The following is a 27289-nucleotide window of genomic DNA, read 5'->3' as shown; positions in this document are numbered from 1 at the left end:
GATACACATTTGGTAAACAAAGGCACCAAAAACATTTGGTTAAAAAAGGCATCTAAAACATTGCGGGTCATGGTCAATTTGGTTTGTTTATTGAGAAAGCATGTAAATAGCTCTTATAAGAGAGAAAATCACTTTAGCACTTTAGAGTAACACTTTTTAGGAACAGGCAAGGTTGGTTGGTCTCCCAAACACAACTGTGACGCTTAAGATTATGGTAAAAATAAGATACAAAAGAGACAAACAGGAAACACCCAGTGGGAGTGTGTCTGCTGTCCTGCTTCATGTTCATCCTCTCTCCTCTCAGGTTTCAACCGTATAAACCTTTCTTAACCCGATCCCAGCAACCGTTATTCCTTGGTCTCTGAGTTTGTCTGCAAACTGAGAATGAACAACACCACAACAAGATAATGAATGATTAAAGCTTTTGATTTCTTATTTAATAACTCTTCAGGTAAAGGGTTAGTCTGGAAATATCCAGACTCTTTCACAAAGTGAAGAGAGTCTGGTAGTTCTCGTTAGGGAAACACTTTGCAACACTTGCATCGTGACGGGCGCTAACTTTGAAATCATTGGTCCAGCCTTACCAATCACATTGATCAGAGATTCCTAACGTTACTTCCTACTTCGCCTAAACTTTACAAACTGACGATAAACAGCATCAACAGTCAGGAAACAATGCATGTGGGTCTACCCTTGCTGTAAATAACTTTCTGCATTTTTCCAACTGCATTTTTTGACGTTTGCAGGTGTTGCTACTTCTGTTTATCACAATAAGTTTCGGTTTCATCTTCGCATGACCTCATCGTCATCGTTCTCAGCCACGCTTATTGGACAGGTAAAGATTGGCCGGAGAAAACCTGTGAATATACCGCAGACCCAGACGATGTACTGAAGGGAAATTAAAATTGAGTGGAAGTACGTGGGAGGGCGGAGCCAGGCTAGTAAACGGTCAGTTCTTACATTATTTAATATTATTTGTCATTTGTTATTTGTGAACTAATAACTACATGGACCATACTTGGAGCCATAACCAGCTAGTGTTCTACTGAGAGAGCTACATATCTAACCGCTAGGTCAGCTAGTGTTCTACTGAGAGAGCTACATATCTAACCGCTAGGTCAGCTAGTGTTCTACTGGGAGAGCCACATATCTAACCGCTAGGTCAGCTAGTGTTCTACTGGGAGAGCTACATATCTAACCACTCGGTCAGCTAGTGTTCCACTTGGAGAGCTACATATCTAACCGCTAGGTCAGCTAGTGTTCTACTGGGAGAGCTACATATCTAACCGCTAGGTCAGCTAGTGTTCTACTGGGAGAGCCACATATCTAACCGCTAGGTCAGCTAGTGTTCTACTGGGAGAGCCACATATCTAACCGCTAGGTCAGCTAGTGTTCTACTGGGAGAGCTACATATCTAACCGCTAGGTCAGCTAGTGTTCTACTGGGAGAGCCACATATCCATATATACCACTAGGCCGGTCACCACCACCATTTAAAAATGTGCTGTACATTTCATTTCCCTAGACTCTGAATAATTGAGAAGAAGCCATTCATACATGTACTATAGATTGTACAGTTGTGTTATCAAGTGCAGCGTATCATGCCAGCATGACCTCCTACCTAGAGGCCTAACGTAAAGGAAAACTTTACTCACCGGCTTCAGAACCTGCTCCTCAATCTCAGTTTCATTTAGATTTTTAGTTGAGGAAACCCTCAGACGCATACCAACAACAACATCTGTGGGGAGGAAAGGTAGATATGGCTGTGAATTTGGAATGAAAATACACATTGTTTTAATCTTGTTCAAACCCGAACACAGGAACAGGGGCATACACGCACGAACGCACACACCCACACACGTGTGCACACACACACACACACACACACACACACACACAGACACACCATTCTACTAGTACCAGTTTCACAAACACACACCCAATAATAAAGACTGCTTAGCTCTTGGCTATCACTCATGAGCCTGGACCATGCAGTTAATACCAAAATGCTCTAGCTCCAAATTCATTTGATTAACACATTTTTGTTTCCATACAAAAGTCTGAACTAGTTATGATCCATAAATAGACTCCAGGTTGTTTTTACACAGGATTATTCCCTCAAGTGACAACCAGACAAAGAGATCAAGATAGATATTCAGTCAGTGAAAGGGGAACTCCTGCTAAGTGTGGGATATGCATGTTAGGTGTGTGTTAGGAGGGGGTTAGGTTGTGTTATGCTGTGTTAGGGGGTTGAGTTAGGTTTGTGCTCGGAGAGGAGGTGCTCTTGGAGGAGATATCGTCAACAGCAAGATAGAGAGGGACACCTCTACTCTGGCAGGGATTGGAAAAACGTTCCACCATCAGGTAACTACAAGTGAGAATAGTCTGGTAAGATTGAAGTAGATTTGTGGTAGTTTTGCATCAGTGACAACTGTGCTGTGTTAGTATTTGCAGTGCAAGTCTGTGAGCTGTTAACTAGCTGTTAACTAGTTAGCTCCTTAGTTTTGTAATCTATGTAGGTGTTTCATTCATTGGTGGTAAATGTATTCGCAAGTGCTGATGCATCCACATGTACCCGTACCTGCTGTGGGAATTATGCTTGTTTCCAGTTTGGTAGCGATTAGGTCCAGTGCCTCAAAGCTGCCCACTGTAAACACGTGGGTTGAATTTGGAGAAGAAGCGATGCTGTTGAGCTCGGCTAGTGCTAATGGATTGCTAAAGGCATTTCCAACCTGTCACATAAGGAAGATAATTAGCATCTCACATTAGTGAAAATTCTCTGAGGATCCCTGGCACATCACAGCCAGAGTGATTTGGAGAATAAACCTACAGGTGTAAGACAAATCTAAGATGTTCCTTAAACTCAACTTGCTGTGCAAGGTGCCAACACCACAAAGATCAGAGGATCAGCAGTGAGCCCAGATAATAATGGAAGTGGGTGTCTGAGCTGGAGGTGCTGTGGATAAAACATCTGCTAACTGAACAAATGTGAATATGAACATAATAGCATAGCACTACATACTTCAATAGTGGATGTTGTAATATTTTTTCAAAAAAAATAAAAATAAATAAAATATAAAAGAAAAACGATATTCACCCAGGTGCGTGCTACACCCTGGGGCTGGTAAGTGAGGTTCCCTTCACTGTAAAGCACATTGGGTGCCTTGGAAAGGGTTTTATAAATGCAATATGTTGTTGTTCATACCCCAATAGCGTATCTAGTAATATGTTGTTCATACCCCAATAGCGTATCTAGTAATATGTTGTTCATACCCCAATAGCATATCTAGTAATATGTTGTTCATACCCCAATAGCGTATCTAGTAATATGTTGTTCATACCCCAATAGCGTATCTAGTGATATTTTTTTCATCAGCCAGCGCTGTGACTGTGGGATAGAGTGAAGCATCATTGGACTGCCCATCTGTGATGACAATCAGGATCCTGTTGGCCTCAGGTCTTGCTCCAGCAGAAGAAATAAACACATCTTCCCTGTGTATATAATAAGTATTAATGATAATCATACTATCATGACCTCTTCATAAGCAACACACAAAGATACATGGATTATTAGTTGATGCATGGATCTACTTCACATCATAAAATCCCAATGCAGGTAACCTTTTCACCATTTTGATGAAAAACATTCAGAGTAGAAAAAAGTGGCAAAAGTTTGAGGTGAACGTCTAGTGTAGGAGGGTAACGGAGCAGTTAAAATGGATAAAGGCATCAGGTTAGATGCGCTAGCCTTCATTTATGACTTACACAACTGTTCGGATACCACTTGCAGTGTTTGTGCCTCCGTTTTGCTGGATGATGTCGTCCACTTGATTTTCAAATCCTGTTCTATTGAACTGGGTAAAGTTCACATGGATGGTTGTAACAGTGGAGTACTGTACAAAGGCAAACTGCAGAAACAAAACGATAAATTGTTCAGTAGGTGGAGCAACATCCCCTGGAAAACTTATATGGATATCTGAACAGTGTATTAATAATTTTAGTAATAAATTATTAATAATATTTAGTAATAATAAAAGTTTATCTAAACTGAACGGACACTAAAATAATATCGAGCCAGAGAGGAGTCCAACTCACTAAGGTGTCAAACTCCAGGAGAGCGCTGGTCACATTTTTCACAAATGTTTTCATGGTGTTGAACTGATCTGGTGTCACACTCCCAGATCCATCAAGCAGGAAGGCAATATCTGTAGCCTCTGAAGTAGGACATTATTACTGATGATTTGCCTTTTATTGTGATAATATTATTTTATTATGAATGATTGTGTGTGGAGTGCATTCATGTTGACTAAGAAATATGAATTATGATGCACTGTTTATTATGACTGCTCTCCTTTTGTGGTACAGTGGCATAATTAGGTTAATAAAAACAATCAGGTAAAATGTCACATGATTGCAGTTGCCGTTGCAGTGGCCACATAATGTAAAATGTATTTTAAATGTCAGACAACAGGATAAGAAGAAGTGTACTTACCCTGGGCAGTAGTGCACCCACCTGTTGGGTAAAACACACGTCATGAGATGTACACACTCATCCCACAATGACTTACTAAAGTAAGATGCTATTGTACTACACGCTGGACAAATACTACAGCCTACCAGCCCCACTTCCTTTTGGCAGCACTCTTTCAAAACCAAGAATGGACATACTAGTCATTATACCTCAATGTTCTATGGCTTTCCAGTGAAGCAGGTAATTTTGTTCCCTTTTGGTTTGCTTTTCCCTCATGGTCTTCTGTCTACACAGAAGCTCAACAGATGCAGTTGTTTGCTTCAGCTATTGGTTGTGTTGAAAAACGCTGCTAACTGTACTCCTCTGACTGTCCTCGTAAAAAGCCCGCCCCATGCCGGATAAGTGGTTGTAATGGTTCCTGGGTTTTTGGTGATTAACGGGACGATCTCCAGATGGACCTGCACATTCAAATCTGCTAGCAGGTTCATCTGGGCTCACACAGGCTAATTTGATCAAGCAGGAAGACACTTAAAAGTTAATTCTTTCAGTTGCACCTAATTCATTCTCTTTACAAAGTCATGGTTTGTATTCATGGTTGTTGTTATTATGATAACTTCCTATAATTATATATTATTATTAGTATTATTATTAGTACTGTTATTATTAAGCTATAATAATAATAATAATAATAATAATATTTATTATTGTTGTGTTTTTGTTATTGTTATTACTTTGTTTAATGTAGACTATTTGACTTTATGTTGAACTAATGATAATGCAATGTGCATTGATATTGTTTGATATCACTTTGGACAAAAGCATCTGCTAAGACACATAACCATAACTGTTAAATGCTTATTGTAGGAATATGAACATACATTTTCATTCATGACAGAAACTGAGGAAAGACAGGGGCCGGACCCCTAGCCAAAGCCATGGGAAACCATGGAGTGGTAATAAAACAAGCCTATCGTTTACATCACATATAACAACATAAAACAACTTGCCAGTAAAACAAACATTTCGACTGTTCGACGTGGTTGCCGTGAGAACATGATTCATTGGTGCTTGCATACTGTAGTGTTCAGGGTTGGGTAGTAACGGATTACATGTAATCTGGATTACGTAATCAGATTACAAAAATCAAGTAACTATAATCAGCCCAGATTACAATAAAAAAATTGTGTAATCAGATTACAGTTACATTGTTGGGGATTACCTGATTACATTTTATCATGGAAGCAATGCAACTTTTTGATGATAGCCTAGTTATCTTTTAATTCGACAAGCTTCGGGCTTGCCGGTTCGATCCCCGACCAGTAGAAAAAATGTGGGCGGGGGAAGTGGTTGAGCACTGCTCTCCCATGCCCACATCCACGGCTGAAGTGCCCTTGAGTAAGGCACCAAACCCCTCATTGATCCCCGAGCGCCATTGTAGCAGACAGCTCACTGCTCCGGGTTGGTGTGTGCTTCACCTCACTGTGTGCTCATTGTGTGCTTAACCTCACTGTGTGTTCACTGTGTGCTTCACTAATTCGCGGATTGGGAGACCAAATTTCCCTCACGGGATCAAAAGAGTATCTATACTTACTTACTAACTTATTTACTAATGGGGCAGGTCTGTCGGCACACTGCCTGATCTTTTCCTCCTAATCTTAATGTAGCCTCTTGTTTTAGTGTTACCGTTTACTTTGAGAAAGTCACCAGGTCCCCCTGGTTGAAAAACATCCCAAAGGAATAATTTTCTCACCCCCACAATTGAAATGGACATGGTGGCATTCAATCTCAGGCCATGTCCTGGGTCAAAAAAATCCAGCTAAAGCTAAATTCATTGTCCAGGTGTGCCCTTATAAAGGTTAAGCTGAGTTGTGCATGTTTGGAGAATAGTGATCCATGATCACATCCATGATGACTAAGTGATCGATTTTGGGATGGGGAAAATTTCAACCACCAAAATACCACCCCCAAAGTGGAGAATAGCTATAGAAATGTATTAGTTTTGGGTGTTTTTCAGACAATGGGACCTGGTGACCTCAAAGTAAATGGTAACACTAAAAGAAGGGGCTACATTAAGATTTTTGGAAGAAAAGATCAGTTAATTCACACAGGAATGCTTTACTCAGAGCAAAGAGATTTCTTAGATGTAATGAAATAATAAACAGAAAAATAGAATGAGAATTCTTTCATCAATTCAGTGGTGGTGTCTTTTACTTAAGGGACATATTTATTGAAGTAATCTAAAAGTAATCCTAAAGTAATCAGATTACGTTACATGTTTTTTGTAATCCTGATTACGTTACTGATTACAAAAATTGCCATGTAATTTGTAGTCAGTAATGGATTACATTTCAAAGTAATCTGACCCAACCCTGGTAGTGTTCGGCCGTATGTCTACGTGCGCACCTGCCTGCCATCAGGCTACTTAGCTACGAGTAGAGAATTTCCCCTGTTTGTATATTCACTCCAAGATGGCCTACCATAATTTACCAACTCTGCACTGTAGACCATAAACTGGCTATTTATATTTTTCTGTGAAATAACCAAATGTATTTGTTCAACTTTATGAAGCAGAATTACTAGCACTAGGCTACTTGGAACGTAACACATTTTTGTTTGCACAGGAGAGACAGCGATTAACAAATTGCACTTGTTGCTGGTTCCCAATACATACTATATATTTTTGCAAAAACAGAAAGGATGGAGACAGCAAAGCTAGAGATGGGCAGGAACAGGGTCAATTGGTAGATATGTTTGTCAACACGTCAGGAGCTGGATGTGTGGATGCATGAAGCACCTATGTGTTAGTATGTGCAAGTATGCTTTACTAATGTTAAGCATGCACACTGTTTAAAGTTACACGGTAAACTAAAAGTAAACCGAAGGTAAATTTAGCCTTTATAATGTTGACCAAATGAATATAGGCTGTTAGGCGTGAATAAAGAAGGCTACTTTGTTGCTACTACTGCAACCCTTCTAACGTTAATGGGGACATGTGTATATGTGTAATGTATATATATTTTCAATATATGGCACCAGAAATTCGCTCATAGAATCACATTCGCTCTAGAATCTTTGCTAGTGCCTAGATGACCCTCAGTCTCCACTGAGTCTCTATGAAAGCCACAGCGCAAGGCCTTTATTTTACTCCCTTGGCTACTCTGCAAGAAAGAAGGAAATGAGGGATAAACGTGGTGTGCAGAGCTGTTCCCGAAGTGTGAAGACTGAGACAGAGAGTTACATGAAAAATATGCACCAAACAAGCCACTTTGAAATGTTGCTGTTTTCACGAATAAAAAAGTTAGGTGATGCCGCCCCCCTCCCCCCCCCCCCAGACAAAAAAAGTCAGGTGACCCTCCCCTCAACAAACAAAGAATAAAAAGACATGACCCTCCCCTATTTTCCTCCGGTGGTCCATTCCATAAATACCGAACGGTCCCTTATAAACAGATCTGACAAAGCTTACTCAGTGCTAACATGAAGACACACAGTGGAAGTGGATTCATCATTGTCTGTTTTTATTTCTTTATCCAGATCTTGAGACCTGCACCTGTGAAAAAAACAAAATATATATTATTTAGATTTTCTGTCTATTTTACTTACTGCACAGGGATACCAACACTCATACCTGTCAACACTCCCGTTTTTCCCGGGTTTCTCCCGTATTTCTAGGTCATCTCCCAGCACTCTCCCGTTTTGTTATTTCTCCCGGAAAACTCCCGTAATTTGCATGGCCATCAAACTTCATTTTAAAATCATTGATCCATTCAGGTTGCCAGATTGTGTATGAAATACCCCCCTATACATACACGATCACTTAGTTTCAATTTCAACCGTTTTGTCATAGGCTAAAACCTGGCAACCCAAAACCCAAATAAGGAAGCGGGTGCCGACTGCGCAGCCTGAGTCTCGTCGCAAGCGGGTTAGTTGAAGCCTACTCCAGAACTAGCTGTTGTGAAATTGTTGGGAATTTAATTGATTAACACATCACATAAACTGTTATTAAGTGTTGTTGATACACTGAACTTGTGCCCTCGGAACCAAATCTGACAGCAAGCAGCTTTGGAGTTTTGGAAGTAGGCTGCAGGCAGGCAGCTGGTGGATACACATAACTGGCATGCGTAAGGTAATGGTAAGGTAAAAGCAACGACCGAAATGCAGTGTTGAAACACGTGTATGAAACGTACCCCCCCCCCCTCCCGTTTTTGGAAAGCTAAATGTTGACAGGTATGCCAACACTCCTTCTGAGAGTGAAGTTAAATAGTTGACAAATGTGCTATACAGGACTATCAAGATAATTTTATGATATTATAGCCTACTTGTTTAAGTTTTAAAGATTTCACAGATAAATATTTTTCATTAAAATGTTACATCTGTCTTAAATATTAGGGATATCATATTTTGAATACCCTAGGTGTAGAGACTGTTTGCAATCTGGTGAAAAAGAAAATCTGTGTGTGAATATGCGTGCAACATCACTGTAAACAGATACTCCACACAATAGCCCACTTCCTGGTAAAAACACAAAGCCATGTAAAAACGCACTCAATGAATGACAATTACTGAACACAAAAGCCAAACACTATAGTTTTTTTGGTGATGGTGTAATCCAGATGTAATCAAAGACATGTCGAACAGAACGCAACCTAGGTCTGTATAGGTCCTTGGCAGTAGCCTAGACCTAACTAGTAGACCTACCAGTACTACTTAACCCCTCTTACTTACCTTGTCTCTTTCTCTTAGCCTGCGACTGCAATTCTGTAATCGGACAATGCAAATGAATATAGACTGGCACACTGGGCAGAAAATAACCAGGTGCTGGATTAATGGGCCAATGTGCTTTTTTTAAGGTGATGATGCATGGGACAACTTTTTCATCAATGTTGCTGAGCAACCACATAACCAGTTCTGTGTGTTCTGATCGGATGATAATGACAATTTGCCTACTGTGACAAAACAAGGGGTGTTCATGAATTAGTCCGATTATTTGTTGCGTGCAACATCACTGTAAACAGATACTCGGCACAATAGCCCATTTCCTGGTAAAAACACAAGCCAAGTACTGATGATTAAAGTTCTTTGTTTTTCAAAGTTCTTTGAAAAACAAAATGGTGCTCAATATCAATGGAAACATGCCAGAACCACAATAGGCTACATAGGAACACTGTCCAGCAACATTGCTCAAAAAAATTGCTGTGTTTAATCAGTTTTAGGGTTTTATAGCTGTGAAAAAACAAGGGGTGTTCATGAATTAGTCCAATTATTTGTTGATAAATAGCACAAGCCGTGAGTCAGAAAGAAGAAAAAAACAGGCACTGCCTCAATATCCTCTCTATGCAGATATGGACATGTTCACACATTACCACTGAGTAAAAAAAAAGCAATTGTGAATTTAACTCTTTCGGCGACAGTGATCACAAGACAAGAAAGTTTAGGACTAGGCTAGTTAAAATATTGTGAAAGTTTAAGACTAGGCTAGTTAAAATATTGTGAAAGTTTAAGACTAGGCTAGTTAAAATATTGTGAACGGTCTTATATGTTGTCTCTCTTGTCATTTTACTAAATTGTGCTCTCTTTTTAATTGTTGTAAATTTAGCGCACAATTTAGTAAACCGTGCACACAATATAGTAGGCTAAATTGTGCGCACAATTTAGAAAATTGTCTGCACGATTTACTAAAGTGAGAGCACAATTTAGTAAAATGAACACACAATACACTAAATTGTGCACACACTATAGTAAAATGAGATCATAGTAAAATTAGGGCACAATTTACTAAAATGAGCGCACATTCTCTTGATACACACTATTGCAATGACACCTCCGAGGTTCCGTAGATCTTGCAGGCTCACAGATTATAAGACTGCAACTAGATTCCTTTAAATTATTTTCCATCGTGCACTAGATAGGCCCTATCAACAGGAACTCAAACGATTGCCTACTCATATCAAAGACATATTTTCGTGTTTCTGCAGCATTGTTTTAATGTGACACCTGAAGCAGTATTAACCTAGGCTAGGCCTACAGGCTACAGAATTATATATTTGGCTTGCATCAGATTTAATGTAGCCCATACGGACAACCTATACTGTCACTGAACAGGCTACCAAATGTGCCAAACCTTTATCAATATCTTTCATTATAGGAACCGTATGAAAGATTGTGGCCAAAACTGGTACGACAATCACTTTCAAAATACTGTAGAGTGGTGTATCCCCTCCCCCTCCCCCTGACTGGCAGAGCTGGCAACCCAGATGCCGAAACACTACTGACTTCGTGATTAGTAGATAGGTTGAGGGTGGCGCATCAGGCCAAAACACAACATGAGAACATCAACATCAGTTGGGGGCTGCAACTTCACTTTTTAAATGACAATATCCTGGCTGGACTACTGTTGTCAGTGATATAAGTATTTGAAATGAGCCAGGGCCATTTTATGATTAATTGAAATACATTTCTTACATACGGTTCCTTTAAAGAGTAGGCTATCTAAAAATTCCATTATCAAGTTGATAAGAAATGCTTCATGTGGGAAGCGTGGAAAGCGTTCATGTGGGAATTCCATTATCATTTATCAAGGTGATAGCTATATAAAATCTCCCTGTGTGAACATGAGCACGTAGCCTACGACTAGGCACGTTACACCATCCCAGAGCGCAGATGAGAGAGTAGCTAGAACCACACGTCAAGTTAAAAAAAAGTTGTATAGTCTTCGGAACTAGTAGGGCAGTTCCAGCGTTATGGATGTGACAATTGGACTCATATTGGTAAACAAAATGCCTTAGAGTGGGGGCAAAATTAGTATCAGTGAATTAATTTGCATAACTTTTAATGCAACCTCTGTCCTCTGAATACTGAGAAATCCTCAAATTTCATATAATCAATTTCATCCTAAGAATACAAGGCATTTTATCAGTGTTATGGATGTGACATGAAATGGACGCACTTTTGTGAGAGATTACAGGTTTTCTACAAACTCTGTGAATTTTGAAGGAAACTGCCGAAACTATGATATATGTACCATGAAGGAGACTTGAATGAACACAAAAAGTGTGTTTTTGAAACTATGTGTCATTTTCGTAATGCATTATGTAGGAAAAACTGGCGTTATGGATGTGACGGTTTCACGTTATGGATGTGACGTGTCTGAACCAGTCCTCGACAAACTACATAAAACACATAATTAAGTAGTGAATTTTGATATTGTGACGCTCCAGCTTTACCATGCTGGGTTAATCACTAGCCCTCTTGGTCTGTCAGTTGTTTGGCTGCTCTTTTGTGTTGTGTCTCTCGGCCTGCAGGGGGAGCTCTAGGTTTCTGATGACGTGACTAATTGGTGGCGTAATTAGAAGCTGGATAAAACCTGGACCTCGCAGTCCGCGAGAGACCTCTTGCTTTGGCTTGCTCGACATCAGACTTGCGGCTGCGATCCCCACGGACACATCTTTTTGCATTACATTTCATTATGCTGACATACACCACAGTTTTACTTTGGCATACATTTACTGACTTTTGTACATAGTTTATTTAATAAACCTATTTTCCGTTAAATATACTCCGGTGTGGTCTCCCCCTTTATGTTGTGGCGGCCGTGAGCCAGGAAGTCATGACAATATGAAACAATTGAAATAGTAATCATGAAAAACTTGCGATGAAGTTATTGCTTCCTCAGTGCCCACTAAGATCCACAGGAAGAATCAGGACAACAAGTCATTTAAAATATAAAAAAGAAATTTCTTTTTTCTTTTTACTGTCATCAATTTTGGTCAGTGATTCCCGGGTTACTGAAACACCAGGGAACATGAAACTTGGTGGCCACTCCCCTAAATAACTAGCCCTACCTGAACCGTTGCACCCAAAATATTTATAGTATGTTAGTCTCAAGAGCCCGCATGAACCTAACCCATACCCACTCATTTGTGATTTGCACACATAAAGTACATGCACGTGCACACAAGCACATGCACACACACACACACACACATGCGCACGCACACACACACGCACGTACTGTACAGTCGCACACATACAGACAGGCAAGCACACACACACACACATAAACACATACAGACAGGCAAGCACACACACACACACACATGCACACACACACACACACATGCACAAACACCCACCCACATGAATGCAGATACATAAACACACACACACAGGCACGCATACACATGTGGGCATGCAAACACACACGCACACACACACACACACACACACACATGCACACACACACACATGCACACACACACACACACATGCACAAACACCCACCCACATGAATGCAGATACATAAACACACAAACACAGGCACGCATACGCACATGCACACACACAGACACACACACTCTTATAAACAAAAGCAAACTCACATATGCACACATTTACATGCACATGAGTTGCAGGAGTAGGAGATGGAGACAAATTGACAAGCGTGATTTATTTTTTCGAAGAAAATATGCAGGACTGAGAGGCGGTCATATTTTGTACCGCTATGCGGTACATCTAGTTTATTGCTGCCCTTACTCATGTTACTCTGTGGGTAGCTGTATAGAGGACCTGACACTTCAAATGCTGTCATATCGCGTCACATTTAAAATTAAACTGTGTTAAGCAGACGTGAACAGCAGGCTGAACAGATCTGCAACAGAAGGAGGTTGCTATGTTAACTCCAGCTGCAAAGTCAGCCATCTTCACCAGCTAACACGATAATCCAGTTACTGTACAACATTAGTATGACAGTTACAGGAAGATAATAGCTCAGATTTTCGTTATTAGGCCACTTGAAAATAGGCTATGGCTAGGCTAATCACTGGAGGTATTTTAATATTATTTTTGTTTTGCTAATGGTTAGGCAAGGCCTCCCTGTGGTTTTGATCAACCTAATAATCTTTGAAATGTCAATTGTAAACACTAAGTTGAAATGCGTTGAAACTGACATGCCACCAGAACAGACATTTTATCGGCTTTGAGGTATAATAAAGTCCCCAGTCTTGTAAATTCACATTATGTAACATCCATAACGTCACATCCATAACGCACCATTAAAGGTTTTAAAAGTAAGAAAGGGGCACAATTTGGTCATCACACTTTACATTGATATAAATCAGCTTTGCACAGACACTATGGACATTGTCGCATCAACACTGTAGCATAAACTTTTCCTATAAAACGTTATGGATGTGACATGGCCATGGAACTTGCTGACTTAAAAACAACAGCCTTACAAATGTAAGCAGTTGTGCTCTTAAAGGCAAGCTGAGCATAGACATTACCATTCCCTTGTCAATCTGGAATTTGTCAAATGACACAATTTGTTTGAACATTGGGTCCATTTATCCACTTCTGAAATATGTATAATATTACCATGTGAAATATGTTGTTTCTGTATGGTTGCACACCATATTTATGATGTAAAAAGAGTGTCATTCTCCATCAAATTCAATCAGATCAGTTACAAACAATAAAATATAGACCTAAATGAAGATTTTAACAACAGTTCTATTTGCGTATGCACAACTTTTTTCTTTCCATGGTAAGGATGACCTTTCCCTGGAATTGCCCAGTAAATAAATAAATCAATGCTTCTATTTTTGACGTTGTAGGCTACAGGTGATGAGAACATAAGCACAGGTTGACGGAAAATCAAGTTTTTTGGCAACACCTGATTAAGCTTGAAAGTTAACCTTGAAAGTTAACCTAGTTCTGTGGCATAAATTCCCATAGTTTGACTACCAAGCGGGGACTCGTGTAGGCCTAGGTTACCGTAAACCACACTAATGGAACGGACTCTCACTAAAATTATCTTAATAAGCCAGGTTTAGCCTTTAGCAAGGTTGATGGAATACCCCACAGATCAGACATTAAACAAAACAGAATAAAAACAAATAAGCCATTGCTCTTACCGTCCCTTGTTCTGAGAAGCTTTCAACGTCTAATCCTACTCCACCTGTCATTCCAACCACGATAACAATAGCGGCTAGGAAATTATAGGCACCTCCCAGATGAAGTATGCAGTCATGCCACTTCGTGATGCACAGTCACAGACCATTTACAGACGGTCAAAAATGTGGTAGGCAAAACACACACCTTTTCCCCCTCATACATGTTCATGATAGGTGTGACAGCATTGCGCGTTGCATTCTACAACTTAAGAGAAAAAAATAAAAACAAAGGAGCGATATAAAGGCCGAAACATAGACCTGTCAGGTTTAGTTAGCCAATTTACTTATCTGTTCAACCCCATCGATTTTCTCTGCTTCTTCCATAAGCATATTTGTTGTCAGCCAGATTCTTTCAGCCAATAAAACAGTTGTTGACATAGGCCTACTGCACCAAAAACTGTTTTGGATGTATTCGATTTTCAGGGGGTTGGCGTGTAAGCGTAGCCTGATGAGCCAGACCCACATTAAAATGTAGGGTCTGGAAACTCACCGTTCGCAGTGCTCAGAGGGGCGGGATAATCAGTTGTCTTTCAAATTCCCTCTGCACGCAATAGGACAGCGGCAGCGCTATGAGTCCCATGCGTTTCCCACCAGCTGAGCTAGTTGGCTAGATCAAACGTTTGCCAACTTAATAAAAGCTTAACTCGTGTCACACTGTTCGCCAACAGCAACATCCATCTTATTTGTTTTCAAGTAGCAGGGAATTCAAGCCAAACCGTTGCAACTCTGCCATCAATCATTATGTTAAGCCCACCTAACGACTCTATACACGATTTCATTGGCCTGATTAAGTTTTGATTTCTGGAGCTCACAAGCCAACGGAGAGTTGCTAGACTAGCCCTGGCAGCAAAAGTAATCACTCCGATGCCCTGTTTCCCCCGGATAACTGGTGTTTAAGGAAGCCCATTTCCGCCAGATTAAGGGCCCTATCATGACAGTCTAAAGTGCATGGTCACTAGTCAAAAGCTTATTCAAATTTAGTAGGATGTCCAGTCCACATGGGAGTGTTTTCATTATGGCGCAACAACTTATGCGTTATGGTTTGTATACTATTGTTTTATTTCCATTAGGCTGTTGATTCATTTGACATTATTGTTTATTGTTGATATTCTACTTAATATAGTGTTACCATGTCATTGTTTTTTATATTATTGATTGAATGGACATTATTGTTTATTATTGTTTTCCCTCATTTAAATTGCTTATTTTATCAGGCTATTGATTGAATTGGCATGGTTATTTATTATTCTATTCTCCTTATTATAGTTTGACCAACATTCTAAGTGTTAGCAAGAGGAATTTTAAACAAATTTGGGTTTCCAGTTTGGTAGCCAAGTGACAAACCCCTATGCTACTAAAACCTAAAAGTGCGGAGAAGACAAGTTTCCGACAACTTGTATTCTGACAAAAAAGCCACAGAGGTCCAAAAACACAGAAGATTCAAGCCAAAGCATTCAAAGGCAAAATGCAGTTTAATATGAAGTTGAAACACAGAAACAATACAAAGCAAAAAACAATCAAAAGTGAACAAAGTTAGGCAGACAAGTCCGCAGACAAATTTAAAAAGGGGCATTTTTAAACAGGCTAGGTCAAGATAAATCACATCAATATGAGTAAACAGGCTATATAATTCCACAAAGGCTATCTTCTTTTTTTCTGTGTTTTTTAACGGCAATTTGCAGTGCATTACTGCCATCTTCTGGGCTGAGGTGTGATCTTGGGATGTCACATCTTTATACTGTCTACAAAAACATGAAACAGAAAACAAACAAAAAACTAAAACAAACAACCAAAAATAACTTAATCCTGCTTACAAGCTGAGACTCAAACACCATAACAGCACTGCAGTCCAGACAGATTCTGTAGTTTACTTATAGTCATTTAATTATTCACCATCTATAGTTTGTCTCTTCTTTCAGAGTACTTTCTCCATATCAGAAGTACAGAAGTATCAGATGTCTTACATTTTCTACCTCTCCACAATATAGACATATTCCAGTCTGATATTTCCCTATTATATGTGTAATGTAGTCAGCCTTGTGAACAAAGTACTCCTTTTTACAGTAACTATCACTTCCTTTTGAAGGAAGTGTCTTTCTTTCTCCTCCTGATCCCATTAATCCTGCCACATTTTATTAGCAGCGTCTTGATTACTTTTAGTTTGGATCTGTTAAGTGTAAAACCAGCCCAGTGTCACACAGGATGACTGGATGCAGGTGAGCTGATGACTACGTACCAGGGCCCAAAGTATTGTAAAGGACTCCTCACATCCTGACCATGGACTTTTCAAAAGACTGAGGTCAGGCAAATGTCTCTGCTGCTACAACACCAGAACAGAGAGACTGAGGAGAAGCTTCTTTCCTCAAGCCATGCGTATCCTGAACACACACAAGACTATATAAACTGCCCTTACACTTTTTAACACACTTCCACATTGACAGTACACACACTGCACTTTATACTCTCTCTTGCTATTTATTAACAATATTTCTTGATCTTTCTTTCTTCACACTCGCACAGAAAAAGCTGAACACCAAACGAAATGTCACTACATGCTTTACGTTAGTATTGCTATGTATGTGACAAATTAACCTCCTTGTATCCTCCTTGAACACCTGCCCACAGAGGCACCTTATAGACGCTCTGTTACCACAGTTCTCCACTAGTTGACCAACAAGCACTTTCTGCCAAATTGGCCCATTCAATTCGCCTGATTCACCCGGCGGCCAGAACGAGGCTAAAGGGTACACTTGCCATTACACCTCAGTCCAGCAGATGGTGGTGGTAATACACTCTGATTGCAAACTGACAAAAAAAAAGCTCACCGAAAAAGAAGAAGGGTTCACTGGCCTGTTTTACTTCTTCAGTGAGTTTTTCTTGGCAGTTCAAAGCAGATCCTACCCATTGTTAGGACAGAGGATCCTTTGGGTTGGCACTTACAGTAGCAGTAGATAGATAGATACTTCATTGATCCCTAGGGGAAATTCAAGGTCACAGTAGCATACAGACAACACACACACACATTCACTAACAGCAGAAAAAGTAATTAAAAGTATATAATATATAAAAAACACAACTAAGCAATAAGGACTGTAGAAGATAAAGAATATACAAAATATACTAAAATATAAATTATACTAAATAACACTTAATCTAAATCAATTCTAAAAAACAGTATCCACATAGTGGGTGATTAATCAATCAGGTGCGCTTGCAATGACTGAAGCAGGGACTGAGCCTGTGGTTCTCTGTGCATAAGGTAAGGTAAGGTGCTCTTTGTGAATGAGTGTCATGGTGATGGTGCAAATGATTAAGTCAAACAGTGCAACAGTGCAAAAATAAAGTCTATATATCTATATATATATTTCTCCTCTTCCCTTAAGTGAAGCATTGAACAGTTCAATGGCCCTTGGGATGAATGACTTCCTCAGTCTGTGTGCAAGGCAGTGAGCGAAGTCTCCAGCTGATCAGGCTCTTCTGCTTAACAATAGTGCTGTGGAGTGGATGACACTCATTGTCCAAGATGTTGATCAGTTTGTTCAAGGTCCTTTTGTCAGATATTGAAGCAGGGCTGTAGTCACCATAGACATTGAGGGGGACGTGTCCCCCCCAATATTCAAATATGACCAAAATGTCCCCCCCAATATTCGGACATAGAAAAATAAAGAAAGAATAAAGCGCGATACTAGGCCTACAGGAAACCAACACGTATCTGAAATGTAATCAAACGTAAGTAACGCACAAATTAGTGACCTATATGGTTCCAGAGTAGCCTACACCCCTGAGTGGTTTGTCCTGGTGATTTTCCGTTTTTCATTAGTGGCGTGCGCTATCAAAAGCTTCCATTTACTGCATCCTACTGCGGTGAGTGAGGTAGGGCTGTCAACAATATCGCAAAAGCTACCGGTACACTTTTCACAAAACTTCTTGGAAAGGTGTAGCACAGGCTAAGGAAATCCCATACATGTTTGAGCCAATCAGACTGAAAGGGAACATTTTCCATATTGTAGCCTATTCTCGCAATGATAGCGAAAGTGAAATGATGAATTTGTGCAAGCCTGTGTCATTTCTTTCACGTCTTTCAACATAAATAGTGCATTCATATGCTAGTAGTAATGCCAGAAATTACCGTGTATAGGCCTCTTAGAAATGATAGTTGCATCTTGCATATTATTTAGATGCGCACTCAATCGCACATCCATGCAGGCAAAACGTGATCAAATGTGGCGACGTTTACAATAGCCTACAGTTAATGTGAATCGCGGACAATAACCAAAGAAAGGAATTTGCACCTCCATTCACCAATTAAAGGCTGTAGTAGGCCTAGTGTTTCTACATGTTGGCACAAAACGTCATTTCTGTCAGAAGCCAGTCTATAATGCATACAGGGGTAACATGAGGTGAGTCAGACAGAAGAGGGGCCTGTCTTAGTAGTCTATTCCTGATGTCCCTTTCAAACTATGTTAAAATTGTGTGATTAGCCGCCAGCATAATAAAATCTAAATTAAGACAAAATCTCAAACCTATGAGTCTAAGCCTTAGTTTAAAAAAATCTTCAGGTGTAAGTAATAAGTCAAAGAACCACATTCTGTGTAATATAGAGGTTATCATAAGATACTCTAGTTTGTAATTTCTTTTAAAGTATACATTTTGAACACAAATGGAGTCACGGGTCCAGGGACGGACCAGTGAAGTTGCTTCTTCTCCACCCTTCTCTTTTCACAGGGGGGGGTCTGTCAAAAGTTTGGAATAACCTAATTGACTGACCTAACTAACGACTTGTTTGTGATTTTTAATAAGATTTTTGCATGGTAGGAAATGTATTGAAATTCTGTTTGGGGGTCCCTCAGACCCCACCACAGATTTGGTCCCCCCCAATGTTGACATCATGACTACGGCCTTGTATTGAAGTGATGCACTCCAGTTCAGCTCCCACTACAGAGCCAGCTTTCCTTACCAGCCTGTCAAGTCGCCCCGCATCCTTCTTCTTTGTGCTTCCTCCCCAACATACTACTGCATAGAAGAGGACGCTGGCAACAACAGACTGGTAGAACATCCTGAGGAGCTTTCTGCACACATTGAAGGAGCACAGCCTCCTCAGGAAGTACAGCCTGCTCTGCCCTTTCTTGTAGAGTGCGTCAGTGTTGGCTGACCAGTCCAGTTTATTGTCCAGGTGGAGACCCAGGTACTTGTAGGCAGTGTTGTAGTCAAGTCACTATGCCTCGAGTCCGAGTCCAGGTTCGAGTCCCCAGTGTTCAAGTCCGAGTCAAGTCCAAGTCATTAAAAAAAAAAATTCCAAGTCAAATCCGAGTCGAGTCCACTACTCATCCGAGTCAAGTCCGAGTCAAGTCACTATTGATCCACGTCGAGTCCGAGTCGAGTCCCTATTGATCAAGTCGAGTCCAAGTCCAGCACTAAAGTAAGCATAGCCTACATGTTGTTCCATTTTTTCCCATTGCAGATGAAATCCTTAAAAGCAAAACGGACAATCCAAGCAGGGGTGCCATCACTTGTGTGAAAGTAGTATTGGCAAATTTCTTGCCAAACCCAATTTGTTGTATTTATTATATCGGAGAGAATACCATACCATAGCCATACCATGGCCCATTGGCCTACTCATAATAAATTAGCAATCCACATCCCAATCACACAGGCCATTAAGTCACATTATGCTGTTACTGACTGCTGACAATTGTATAGGCAGTGTTGTAGAAGTTCATACTTCACAAGAGCTAGATGGACGTTGGAGTAGGCCTATTTTGTAAGAGGTAGTGTGGATCATAAAAGGGCCTCCCCGGGCATTTTTTAAAAATTCTGGCTGTTAAATAGCCTACACAATTTTAGCGCAGTTTGGGAGGGACATAAACAGAGCAGGGCCCGTCTTGGTAGCTTCTTTCTGACTCCCGTGACGTGAACACTGGCTACCGGCAACTGCATAATGTTATCACTTCACTGACACTATGGAGACATATTTCACGTCAACAATAGAGATGAAAACTAGCTTTCGGTTAACGGAGATGCAGATCATCTGCCAAATTTATTTCTTTGCGCAACAGGCCACATTCTACGTTCATTTCAGCGAGATGAGTGAAATAAATGTTTTTTTTTAAGCTGCCATCGCCATAGGCTATTTTCTACGATATTCACCTGTTAGAAATATAACAAGTTGCTATTTCCTTTTTTTTCGTGCAGTGGATTAGGCCATCAAATCTCTCGTTTGAACAGTAATTCGTGGTTTTAAATATAGTTGTTTCTGGCCTACCCACGAGAGGTTCAGTTTGTCAGTTTCACTTGCGCCGACACGCCTACATTGACACTCTACATGGACACTCTACTAGGCAATTTAATGTTATACTTCTATATTTTATGACACCAAAATTAAGAAGTAGGCTATGCTATACTATATATGCTATGCTATATTTTTCTTTCATCCGATAATAGCCTGCTGCAAATTAACAGACAGAAGCACGGCAGCGCACGGCCCAAATGAAAATGAATGAATGGAACCTCGCTTCTCGCGTCAGTCAGGAAAAACACTGTTCACCAAGTCACGATGATCAGCTATCCAGCAGCAGTGTGTGATGTTTAGCCAGGGGCTGAGTGTAATCTTAGGTAATGTCATGTCATGTATGAGAACTAATATTGCCTGGCAATACTACATTGAAATAGCGGCGGCCATGTCTCCAGGCATTTTGGTGTTAAAAGGAAAATTCCGGTTTTTAGCACTTTAAGGCCCTTTTTTGGTTTGTTTTGGATGAACTAGAGTGGTGGACACCGAAATTTTGACGATTGGTCCTGTCTCGACTTTTCTGACTCGTTTTGAATCGCCTTTTCACCTCTCAGGGTGGCTGGCAATGGGCATACTGTAGTAGGCTACTCAAACATGTCCTAAAACAACCCTTAACGTTCGTTTTCAAAACTGTGCAACTCACCGAGTGGTTAGTGGTGTTCGTTGATGTTCCAAAACAAGTAGCGTAGTGAAATACAGTTTCTGTCGTCTTTTATTTGGCATTTTGTAAAATCCCATTGATTTCTGTTGGAAGACTCATTGCACGTTGCGCCACCGTCTATGCTTCAGGTTCAAATACGAATCATACATTGCGCCGATATATTTGCTTTTAATAGTCAACGAACTCCACTAACCACTCGGTGAGTTGCAGTTTTGAAAACGAACGTTAAGGGTTGTTTTAGGACATGTTTGAGTAGCCTACTACAGTATGCCCATTGCCAGCCACCCTGAGAAGTGAAAAGGCGATTCAAAACGAGTCAGAAAAGTCGAGACAGGACCAATAGTCAAAATTTCGGTGTCCACCACTCTAGTTCATCCAAAACAAACCAGAAAAGGGCCTTAAAGTGCTAAAAACCGGAATTTTCCTTCAACGTTAGTTTGCTTTGCATGTGAACATGATGTGACTTGCAATAGCCTACTATGACACGAAGCAGTAGCCTCACATTCCCTTGAACTAAAATTAGTATCACAAATAATTTAGATATTAAAACCATATAGCAAATTGACATACTACAATTATAGCCTTATGATATATTACAAAAAAAAGTCGAGTCCTCGACGAGTGCGAATGCACGAGTCCGAGTCCAAGTTCGAGTCATTCAGTGCTCAAGTCCAAGTCAAGTCACGAGTCTCTAAATTTAGCTAATGACTCGGACTCGAGTACTACAACACTGCTTGTAGGTGGTTACCACCTCGACATTGACCCCATCAATGGAGACTGGTAGCAGAGTGGGCTTAGACCTGCGTAAATCCACCACCATCTCCTTGGTCTTTGAAGTGTTGAGTTGGAGATGATTGAGTTTGCATCATTGCACAAAGTCCTCCACCAGGCTCCTATACTCCTCCTCCTGCCCGTTCCTGATACACCCCACAATTGCAGTATCGTCAGAAAACTTCTGCATGTGGCATGACTCAGTGTTGTAACAGAAGTCAGATGTGTACAAGGTGAGTGCAGTACAGTAGGCGTAAAGGAACTCAACAAAGAGCTCAGTGTTTTGGACCGAGTGTCAATCTGCATGTAGATCGTGTCTCCCAGGTTGTACTCCAGTGGGTAGGCGTTTTGGTTGAGGAAACCAGCTGACTGGAAAAACTCATGGAAACACATTTCCAAGTAAAATTTGTGTCTTCCTCAGTCTCTTACTCTGAAAGAAAACTAGCAGGCATAATTATCTGTCATGTTTTTTATATAAATGTTTGTCATGTTTATGTACGATTTTACAACAAATGGCAAAATAGGATGGTTATAATTTATATGTAAATAAGGAAGTGCATCAGGTGTGGGAGATGAAGTAATCAGTAGACTGGTGATGATGAGTGTGGAATGGGTGGAGTCGGATTAGGAGAGAAAGAGGTTGTTACACATCTAAATATCACTGGTAGGAAATAGGCTACTACAGTAAGGTTTGTGGGCGGTGCAAGACCAACTACTAGATCTACTCATGAGGAAAACATTATCTCTAGAACAGGGGTCCCCAACCTTTTATGTACAATGGACCGGTTTGTTTCCTATTTTTTTTTCACGGACCGGCGGGGGGGGGGGGGGGGTTCCATGTTCCATATGTGTTGTGCATGCATTACTTGAAAAGAAATAGCTCCAGTTATGTATGAACAGTGAAGGTAACGATCTCTTAAACATGTGAAAAACGTGAACTTGAAGAAGTGAAAATTGAACAATATGAACTATGAATATTGAACAACTTGAAGCTACATCTATAAGTGTGAACATGCTTAACAAAATATGGGAACAAAACATGGGAACTAAACGTGTACAAACGTGTACAAACATTACGAAACATTGCTTGTTTCCTTGCAACAAGAAGGTTCCATCTGGGGGTGATGGAAGACAGTGACACCCTCAGTTTGTTTGAAATGTCCAGTCGATTGCGCAATTTGGTCTTAGTTGCAGTCATTGCCGAAAACCCGGCCTCGCATAGATACGTGGTGGGAAATGGTAGCAAAGTTTTCAGCGCTTTTACGGCTATCTCGGGATATTCTGCTTTGGGTTTGATCCAAAAACCCGCCAGAGAGGTTTCCTTATACACTCTTAAGACCACGGTCATTTGCAATTTCAACTGCTCTTCCTCCTGCGCTGACAAGTTAGGACTATTCGGGATATTGACAAATGGGTTGCGGACCCACTCATTGGTTTGCCGTGGATCTTTGGAGGATGGGAAGTAACGCTCAAACTCATTTGAAAGCGCAACAAGGTGATCGCGCACCAGCTGCGAGAGAAAGGGCCCTGCCTCAGTCTCTCCCAAAACCCCCACTACTGTTTGGAACATATCAAATACACCCCGGTCCACTCGTCGTCCCCACAAATCAAGCTTGGCTTTAAATGCAGCGACTTTATCTGCCAGTTTAAAGAGTCGTCATTCTCCCCTGGAGTGACAGGTTGAGGTCATTAAGCAACCCGAATATGTCACAGGTAGGCGAGTTTTGACACCCAGTCCTCATCACTAAAATGTGCAGCTAACGGTGACTTTTTTTCTGTAAGAAATCTCTGCAGCGGCTCTCGCAACTCAAACACTCTGGCCAGTGACCTGCTAAAGATGCTTGTTTTTTGTTGCTCATTCTAGCAGTTTAGCTAACTTCGTGTGACACTACCGTTCGCCAAGAACTGATCAAGTGAAGTGAGCTGACCTGAGGCTGCGCAGCGCTGAAGGCAATATGTAAAGTGTTGAAGGCGGGACAGACAGACGTAAGAAAATAGACCTTGCAAAATGCAAACATGCGTCCAATCAAACAACTGCATATAGGCCTATGCCATGTAAAAACGTGACAATTAAATTGAGTTTAGATTGCATGCATTTTTTTTAAACTCATGTCGTAGGCTACGGCCCGGTGGTTGGGGACCGCTGCTCTAGAACGAGGTTTGGGCATACTGGTTTGGCTAGTACTTTATTTCTTTTTAAAAAGCATGCTGATGGAAAGTGTAGCGCATGTGATGCTGCTGAGACTAGAGCATGTTATAGAACATAAGTTTAACCAGGAGAGACAGAACTCATTCAGGAGCTGAAGATAGACAATGAACCTTTAAGAATAAAAGCAATTCTTCAGAAAAAATCAGGTGAAGTTTGTTTTAGGTCTTTGTTTCACTTCTTGGAAGAAACTGGTCTGATTAGAAGAATATAGAGCAATTCCTTTTTCTTTATTGCTTGATTTCTTTCTTTCTTTTTTTCTTCATCTTTATTAGTTATTATTAGGATTTAAATATTCCCTCACACTCCATTTCGGTAGGTGGCGGTAATGCTTCCAAAAGTCGTTTGCCAACCGCCATTAAAAGAAAAGAAGAAGAAGTACACATCTAAAACATTTGGTTAAAAAACATCTAAAACATTGTTGGTCATGAAATGAGTCATGACACAAAAATAGACATTATGGATGCAGTAAAAATGTGCTTTGTTTATTAAGACAGCATGTCAATAACTTGTATAAGAGAGGAAATCACTTTAACAGTTTATAGTAACACTTTCTAAGAACAGGCAAAGTGTTGGTCTCGAACATGGTTACCTACAGAAATATATCTCCCAAACACAACTCTAACACTTGGGATTATGGGAATAATAAGATACAAAAGAGACAAGCAGGAAACACCCAGTGGGAGTGCGTCTGCTGTCCTGCTTCATGTTCATCCTCTCTCCTCTCAGGGTTCAACCTTATAAACCCTTCTTAACTTGATCCCAGCAACAGTTATTCCTTGGTCTCTGAGTTTGTCTGCAAACTGAGAATGAACACCACAACAATACAATGAATGATTAAAGCTTTAAGGTAAAGGGTCAGTTTCAAAACATTACTGACATACAGTATTAAACACTTTACAAATGGATAACCCCGTCATAACCCCGGCACAGTGAGCTTCCTGCAAAAACAGCGGCGCTCTGGGAGCAGTGAGGGGTTAAGTGCCTTGCTCAAGGGCACTTCAGCCGTGCCTACTGGTCGGGGTTCGAACCGGCAAACCTCCGGTTACAAGTCCGAAGCGCTACCCAGTAGGCCACGGCTGCCCACATCAGTAATTGACGTATCTTAAAAGTGATGCGTGAGTGAGCAGGACATCTCAGTTCTCACATCGGTCTCTCCTTCTTGAGTTGTGCTGGGAAATTGCCACTCGTGATGACTCATGGAATGCCTCTTGTCCAGTCAGAAAGTAGTAATAGTTTTACCCGATCTAACTATTGTATAAACCTGAATTGCCTCATATCTAACCACTAGACCAGCTAGTGTTCTACTTTGAGAGCCACACATCTAACCACTAGGCCAGCTAGTGTTCCACTAGGCCAGCTAGTGTTCTACTTGGAGAGCCACACATCTAACCACTAGGCCAGTCACCACCACCATTTAAAAATGTGCTGTACATTTCATTTCCCTAGACTCTGAATAATTGAGAAGAAGCCATTCATACATATACTATAGATTGTACAGTTGTGTTATCAAGTGCAGTGTATCATACATGACCTCCTACCTAGAGGCCTAACGTAAAGGAAAACTTTACTCACTGCCTTCAGAATCTGCTCCTCAATCTCAGTTTCATTTAGATTTTTAGTTGAGGAAACGTCCATACCCATACCGATAATAACATCTGTGGGGAGGAAAAGTAGATATGGTTGCGAATTTGGAATGAAAACACACATTATTTTAATCTCGTTAAACCCGAACACATGCACACACGCACACACACAATGCTTAGCTATCACTCTTGAGCCTGGACCATTAGGGTAAAATATGCAGTTAAAACAAAAACTGCTAGCTCAAAACTAATCCGATTAAAGCATTTTTGCTTCCAAACACATTATCATCTATAAATAGACCTTATGTTGTTTTTACATTAGATTATTCTTTTAAGGGAAGTAAACAAGGGACAAGCAGAAAAAGAGATCAAGATATTCAGTGAACGAGAAGTGCCTGGTAAGTGTGGGTTGGGTATGTTAGGGTTGTGTTTTGGATAACCAAAAGTCCTATGGGGAGTTTCCATAGGGCATTTTACAAATCGCATGAGCATACCTTGGCAAATAATGGTCTAAAGTAAGTACATGTAGTATTCATTCTATATTGATCTTTACACACAGCTTCACAAGACCTGATGCTAGGGCTCAGCTGTGTTGATCTAGAGGGCTAAAATGTGGTCAGTTTAGAGATGCTTGTTATCCGGCAGAATGAGAAAACAAAATTTTAGCCTCCGTAACTCTGTGTCAGTACACACAGTTTTTCTGATTGATTTCCAAGAAACTACAGTGTCTTAGCTTTCCAAAGAGGTCAGGCATTTGATTATAGGCCAAAGCATGTAGGAGCAATGATCTCCTAAGTAGATGATGTGCAATGTCGGGCAAAAAACTCAAAATGGGCCGTATGCATAAGAATTTAAGTAAATATTCTTACATCCACATAAATATTCTTACATCTACATACAGTCGGAATGTAGTCAGAACAGCAGTCTCCGATTTTAACACAGATCTCGTCACAATAGCAGGAGGTTTCGAAAACATGAGTTGTTGTGGCCCGGACAGCAGAGTTGCATTGGGGAAGAACATGACCCTAACAAATACAAAGGAACGGAAACAAAACTGTATTATATACAGTTATTATTAATATATTAATATTAACAGACAAGCACTACAAATATTTGGTGATCCAGTACATGTAACCGCTGCAGACGTACACATAACCAATTCTGTCTATGTTCTTGTTCAGATAACCTCATGTCTTAAGCAAGGCATGGATGTCTCCTCCTCCTACTCAAGCGAGTAGGACGCATTTCACACTGCTCCTGCTTCACCTATCCTTTTAGCAATTTCCACTCTTTTTCATTCTTTTATTTCATTTACAAGCTAGTTTAGCAAAGACAGTGAAACCAGTACATTTAAATCTG

The 27289-nt window shown here is 40.4% G+C and overlaps 2 protein-coding genes across 5 annotated transcripts in view; both read right to left on the bottom strand.

Annotated features, from left to right (window-relative positions):
* Positions 1 to 67: 67 nt before the first annotated feature.
* LOC143103140 (integrin alpha-D-like) lies at positions 68 to 14482 on the bottom strand. Of its 3 annotated transcripts, XM_076266943.1 has the most exons (10): positions 14379 to 14447; positions 9193 to 9225; positions 7934 to 8017; positions 4492 to 4512; positions 4095 to 4213; positions 3765 to 3907; positions 3341 to 3491; positions 2581 to 2731; positions 1655 to 1737; positions 68 to 378 (listed from the first exon to the last, which is right to left on the bottom strand). In XM_076266943.1, the coding sequence occupies exons 3-10, from the start codon at positions 7974 to 7976 to the stop codon at positions 301 to 303; spliced, it is 789 nt and encodes a 262-aa protein (XP_076123058.1). In that variant the 5' UTR covers positions 7977 to 8017; positions 9193 to 9225; positions 14379 to 14447; the 3' UTR covers positions 68 to 300. The 3 variants fall into 3 exon arrangements, with proteins under 3 accessions (XP_076123058.1, XP_076123057.1, XP_076123059.1); XM_076266942.1 differs by lacking the exon at positions 9193 to 9225 and having other exon boundaries at positions 14379 to 14482; XM_076266944.1 differs by lacking the exon at positions 9193 to 9225 and having other exon boundaries at positions 4095 to 4204; positions 14379 to 14482.
* A 10326-nt stretch (positions 14483 to 24808) lies between these two features.
* LOC143103138 (uncharacterized) overlaps positions 24809 to 27289 on the bottom strand; it is a 39108-nt gene continuing 36627 nt past the window's right edge. For both annotated transcript variants that reach the window (XM_076266936.1, XM_076266937.1), the window contains 2 exons: positions 25920 to 26002; positions 24809 to 25147 (listed from right to left, as the gene is read on the bottom strand). In XM_076266936.1, the coding sequence (XP_076123051.1) occupies positions 25070 to 25147; positions 25920 to 26002 (161 nt within the window). In that variant the 3' untranslated portion in view covers positions 24809 to 25069. The remainder of the gene's footprint in view (positions 25148 to 25919; positions 26003 to 27289) is intronic.

Source organism: Alosa pseudoharengus, unplaced genomic scaffold (assembly GCF_046254945.1).
Source record: "Alosa pseudoharengus isolate Yale_2024_CS ecotype anadromous, Long Island Sound unplaced genomic scaffold, YU_APseudo_1.1 YU_APseudo_1.1_scf_4, whole genome shotgun sequence".
In the NCBI taxonomy this organism is placed as follows: Eukaryota; Metazoa; Chordata; class Actinopteri; order Clupeiformes; family Clupeidae; genus Alosa; species Alosa pseudoharengus.
Note: the sequence above shows the minus strand (reverse complement) of the source record. Positions and strands in the feature narration are given on the sequence as shown.